The sequence below is a fragment of the Branchiostoma belcheri genome, unplaced genomic scaffold (assembly GCF_001625305.1).
Source record: "Branchiostoma belcheri isolate BF01 breed outbred unplaced genomic scaffold, Haploidv18h27 scaffold27, whole genome shotgun sequence".
In the NCBI taxonomy this organism is placed as follows: domain Eukaryota; kingdom Metazoa; phylum Chordata; class Leptocardii; order Amphioxiformes; family Branchiostomatidae; genus Branchiostoma; species Branchiostoma belcheri.
In genome coordinates this window covers 3,008,678-3,014,490 of record NW_017803876.1, presented here as the reverse complement: position 1 = coordinate 3,014,490, position 5,813 = coordinate 3,008,678, and the positions used below count along the sequence as shown (strand labels likewise).

Here is a 5,813-nt window from a genome sequence, read left to right as displayed (position 1 = left end):
CTTTGTGTGTGTTACAGGACGATGATGTTGGATGATCCAGGTAACTTCTACAGTAGTGTGAAATACGACACAGCTACAGGTGTCACCAAGTCTGCATACGCCTCAGGTACGTGACATATATAAAATGTAGTCCTGCTGAGCATATATAATTGCCTGTAGATTTATGCCTGGGATGTTGTAAGATAGTATATACATTGATGAGGATTGCAGAAACAACTCCCAGGCTATGAGACCCTCGCTTCATGGACCCACCTGACTGGTTCACACTGCCTTCCTTTTACACTACAGTCCAAGTTTACGGTACCTGTTTATTTTGCCTTGGTCCATGATGCATGGGTGTGTCCTGCAGATTTAAAACATCCCTACAACATTTTAAAGATTTGAGAATGGGTGTATGATGACCATTTTCATCTCACTGATCAAAATTGTTAGTATCCTTGTACGTTATTCTGTACCTAGAGTTTTAGCAGAGGGAGAAATAATGTCTGTAGTCTCTGTGGTTGGTTGGTTAGGTAGTGTCATGACCAGCATGGCCGGGCTAATGTCCATGTTGTTTGAGCTGTTAGAGACGAACAGTGGTTCCTTTGTGTGTCTTCTCCACTGAGACTTTACCAGCTGATGTTCACCTGCTCTTGTTCTTGTTCCCAGGAAGCTTCCAGCCCACCGTGACAAGACACTGAACACTGGACTGGAGACAAGACACTGAACACAGATCTGCCCAGCATTTTCACCAGTGCAACACGTGAAAGGCTGCCCCCAGCTGGCCTGCCTTTGTTGGGCACAACTACTTCAGTCTCCAACACCATACAATCAAGGAAACTCAGGCTCTTGATGTTGGATTTGAGGACTTCTGTCTGGCCTCTGGTGTAGCATACTGGAAGGATGAAGCTGTCCTGCATCTAACAAGACTAAGACCTCACTTTGAAGTCATCTCAAAAGCTTTATCCATTATGAGTCAAATGCTTTCCCCCCAGAACACACCTTTCTGTCCAGGATGCATCAGGTATTCTCCAAGTACATGTATGACTAATCTGTCTATTCTCAAGCAGAAAAAAAGGACATAGTGCTGATTCAAGAGTTGACCCCAACAGTAGGTGTGAGACCTTTCTGTGCCTTAGAAAGGACTTAGCTGTTCCTAATATATGCCCAGTAACTCTGCCTACCAGTAGCAAAGCAGTCCTGTATATTTAGGGAAACTGAATGTAGTTACACATAAGCACACACTCTTCTATGCATAGTTGAAGGCTAATTACTCATATACGTTTGCACCACAGAAAGCAATATTAATCTTCAAACAGATGTTGGGCTTGGGAAGGGGGAGAGAGAAAAAGATAGTCCACTAGAAATATGTCATGTAAAGCCTCTGAGCAGGACCCTACATCTGCTTGGAGATTGAGTACTAGTGCTTGCACAGAGAATGGCCAGCTCCTGGCAGTATGGGTACAATTTGGTTTGCTTCACGAATACAATGTTGTCAAAGGAAGTTTGCCACACTGCTTGAAACAAGGATGTTGGCATTTTTAGTACATAGTTTGTATTATTTTAAAGAGTGACATTCATAGGTAGTTTATAGTGTTCTACATTACATTGAGAGTTCAGACTCAGTTTGATAGACAGAATAAGGCTGGAGAGGAAGAATGAAAGAGACTTTACCTCAAGATGTTCAACATTCCTTTGTAAGTAATAGACTATCTGCTGATTGTAACTCTCTCAATACACAAGAAGCTGTTGTGTGTCTACTTCAAGCCTGTTAGGTTGACTGTTAGCTAGGTTATGTTGCTGACTACCGTCTTCTTACTTGTGTACCTTCCGTCCATTCTCTGTCATCACACCAAAGAATGCAGAAACCAACTCTTATCAGCTTACATGGTTTTATTCAAAAAGTTTTTAAAATGTATCAATGTATGTATGTAATCTATGTATACTATTATAATTACTACAATGTACAGGGAGTAGCTTTTGATACAAAGTCACTTGGAATCAACTACTTAGTATCTACATTTAAGGGGTGCTTCTTGTAGCTTGTTTTTGTCATAGTTTCACATTACATGACGTGTGGGTGAATTTGATTTTAATTACCCAATTTGCTGCAATGATTTTTTCCAATTTTTTAAAAATCATAATAGAATTTGATATGTACATACTATTCAGGGTTTACAAAATTGAGAAAAAAGTTTTGTACAAGCGAGATGTACAATAGTCTTGTTGGAAATAGGTTTAACAAAGACACAGCTGTATATACATTTTTTCGGCATTCTATCACTCGATCGGAGTGCAGCTATGCAAGCATATGGGAGTTGTGCTCATCATAGGAGACCTTTAATTAATAAATACAGAGCAGCAAAGAAATACCTTTAATATGTGTTGCTTTGTCTATGTTGTATGAAACTACTATAGTCCAGGCAATAAGTACTGTTCTAGCTGTATGCTGTCGTTCATTTTTTACTAACTTAACTCAGTTTGCTATGCATGTAGAAAGTGTTGTTGGTTTTGTATGAGTCTGGTGATATGACCTCATGATTGGTAGCTGTCAATCCACTGACAGTGATGATATGTCACAGGCCAATGGGATACACCTATCAGTAGCCAGGAGAGGAGGGCAGGGCTCAAGAAACTTCATATTGCAAGAAGCTCATTTGTCTTGTCAATACTTCCTCTTCACAGTTTTACAACATGGTAAATCAGTCCTCTGGCTGTCATTGAAGGAGACCAAACATCAGGAATCCATGACGACTTCCAATTAAAACAACTTAAACAGTCATAACTGGCAGGCATGATCAGATGTTTTCTTGGCCACTCTACACGTAGACTGGAGACCGTTTCGCACCCCCCCCCCTCCGGCTGGACATTGATAGGTGCACCCTCAGGTTGGGGGTTTAGCTACACTTGCAGGAGGTGACCACCATGCTGGAGAGCTGCTCTATCCTAGGCTTCCTGCCCTGGTAGTACAGGATGGTGAGCGGCTCGAGCTCGGACGGCACGCAGCACGGCGAGGCCGAGGCGTGCGGGTTCAGCGTGCTGTACAGCCCGATAATGGTGGAGTGCTGCAGGGAGGAAGTTTGATAAGTTATCCTGGTGGGAACACTACTTTGTGGCATCCGTCACGCCCACTCGTGTGTATATACAACTATGTACAGATGTATGTACAAATATTCGCTGCAGCTCGTCATTCGAATTTTACGTTGTAGGATTTTCAAGCAGGTTGTGACAGACCAAACCACCGACAAGGAACAAGACAGCTGATTATGAAACAACACATGCAGGACTATATCACAAGGTTTCTCCGATCGAAGGAAGATCGTGCAATTTGTAACGAATGTGACCATGCGGGAACAGTAACTCTTAAAAAGAAACAGCATTTTTTCAATGCGATCTTAAGTCGTGGTAAAATATCATTGTACACAAGTCAACGTGTAAAAGTTGAAAATTTAACTAGTGTACTGACAGAGTACTGTCTATCGTTTGCTGAGTGAGTGTGTCTTGTCACCTTACATACGACACAGCCATCAATGAGGACGGTAGACGGACCACGGGGTAGACGCGCACAACAGAACGTACTGTCATGTGACTCATGTCGTTACGGGGTAGGGTTGATGGCGCCATGGCTGGCGAGGTCAATGGTTATATGTTCGGATTCTCTTCAGACGCTGGGGATCCTTAGTCACAACACCAGGTACACGTACTTAGTAAGGTCGGCGGTAGACCGGGCATCAGACCAGCCGGTGGAACGACGTTTGTTACGGACACGTGGTGGTGTCGTTAATGTTGTTATTGTTAAGTAGGGAATGTGACATGAAACGGTTACTTACTGTTACCTGTGAATCTGTGCTCCACAGGTAAGGGCAGCTGCCTGCGCAGAAGTTGGCGTTGTATCCCCGGGGCGCGTGGATCCACTTCCAGCCCAGGTCCCGCTGGAAGTCGATGTACAGCTCCCGCAGGCAGCAGTTCGGCTCCTTCGGCTTCCTGGGGGACGAACGAACCAGGCTCACAATTAGGTATAAACGTTAAGTTCATAGTTTTAATACGAAACTTCTCCCTGTAATAAGTTACTACCTCTTTTCCATTGAACTGGCAACCAGTGAGCGACCAAATACCAGTTCAAAGTATTTTATCTAAAAAGAAGTGCATTTGTTTGATTCACTGTCTTTCATATCATACTTTTACATCATGGGCCCTTTTAAATTACAAAATTTATAGGTCATCCTATATGTATTTCAATCTTGGTCGCTCAGCGGTCTCCATCTATTGGAAATTGGGCCTAATGGACCACACGATAGATAGCAACTCAATAGATACCTGAGATATGCATTTGAGAGAAACTAACAAAAGATGTGCATATTCCTTACTTGAAACAGTAGCTGCTGTCCAGACTCCTTTTTCTCCTGCTGTGCGTCTCTGGCGGCGGCCGCTTGGTGAAGACTAGCAGGTGGGGATCCTTCTTCTCTGGGCTGTCCACCTGCGCCGTGTCGCCTCGCCCTTCTTCCACTGCCTCCGCCTGGAGCGTTCCTGCCGAGAGAAGGGGGGAGGTTAGTTCGACCTTTCTAAAGATCCAAAAGTTTCTTTTCATACAACCAGCGGTACTGGGTACATCCGGTATGACGGCAAACGCCACATTTCTGCTTGTCGGGGTAGTGCGCGTTCCTGGAATTTAGGGCTAGGCTTATAGGGTTAGAATACCGGTAGTTGGCGTTGACATCATTGCTCGGTCTAGGGTTAGACTTGGGAATGGGATTAGGGTTAGGTTCAGTCTCCGCATTACGGGAAATCCTCTCCCACCCTTTCTCTCAGGAATATTGGAAATCCATCAGTATTTTCGGGGCATATACATGTATTTCTCAGGGGTAGAAATTTGGCTGCACACCGGCGGCAAAAGTAAGATTCTAAGAAGCGTTGTGGTGGTAATGACGGCAAAACAACCGGAGATGGAACGGGGCACACCTTGGGACTGGTTGGGGGTGTGGCCGGGTAGAGAGGCATCTATCCTACCACATCCGTGAGGGGGCCAGACACCAGGAGTCCCCGGGACCCCCCACCCCCGTAACCTCCGAACGTCTCCCCGCCGGGGTGGGGCCAAGTTCACATAGTTCTCACACACCTACCGGGGCCGACCTTCCACCCCGGCTTCCGACCTCCCTCTCCCGCGGCTCCGATGGTATTTCTAACACGGAGGATTAATTAAAGGCGGGTTAATTGTAGAATCCCCGGCGTGTGAGTGGGTGAGGCTGAGTGAAGTGCGGCGATGAGTGAAGGTGAGCGATGTTGGACTAGAGGCCCCCCAGGGACTGCCCCAGTCAATCATGTACAGACACTTGCTGGTGAGAGTGGGCGAGTCGGTATGCCGAGCAGGTGGAAGCTCTGGTGCACAGCTAGTCGTTAGTACAGACTTACAGGTACCACATCTATCGGGCTAACTCTGGTTATATATCGTAAAATATGTTTCAACAATATTCAAGGGAAACCTTATAACATTGTAGATGTTTGGGAGAAAAAATTTAAGATTAAGAATATAATCGTTACTAAGTCCGATCATTTCGAACATTAATCCCTGATTGCTAATCTAGATCTCCAAGCAGATCTTGGGGTGGAAGATCGTACCGTTTTCTGATCGACCAGCCGAGTTGTCTGGCAGTCTTTCGTCCCAAGTGCTGACTGTCATACGAGCCCAGTCAGTCAGAAAACATTACGATTTTATATCCCAACATCTCCTTGGTGATTGACGACTTGCTAGAACCCTTCTCCACCGTGCCAGACATGCCAAACCACCCGCTTGCAGCCGATACCACACGGGAGAAAACAGCTATTTCCCTCACGGG

General features: G+C 45.1%; 1 protein-coding gene and 1 long non-coding RNA gene across 7 annotated transcripts in view; one reads left to right on the top strand and one right to left on the bottom strand.

Annotated features, from left to right (window-relative positions):
* The first annotated feature begins 7 nt into the window (after nt 1–7).
* LOC109472280 lies at nt 8–2,349 on the top strand. Its single transcript, XR_002140357.1, has 2 exons — nt 8–106; nt 649–2,349. It is a non-coding gene; the product is annotated as an uncharacterized LOC109472280 (long non-coding RNA).
* Nucleotides 1,858–5,813, bottom strand: part of LOC109472278 (transforming growth factor beta-2-like) — a 20,057-nt gene continuing 16,101 nt past the window's right edge. For 5 of the 6 annotated variants that reach the window (XM_019771948.1, XM_019771949.1, XM_019771944.1 and 2 more), the window contains exons 6-8: nt 4,347–4,506; nt 3,810–3,963; nt 1,858–3,044 (exon numbers count right to left, since the gene is read on the bottom strand). In XM_019771948.1, the coding sequence (XP_019627507.1) occupies nt 2,877–3,044; nt 3,810–3,963; nt 4,347–4,506 (482 nt within the window). In that variant the 3' untranslated portion in view covers nt 1,858–2,876. The remainder of the gene's footprint in view (nt 3,045–3,809; nt 3,964–4,346; nt 4,507–5,813) is intronic. The other variant, XM_019771950.1, reaches the window with a different exon arrangement.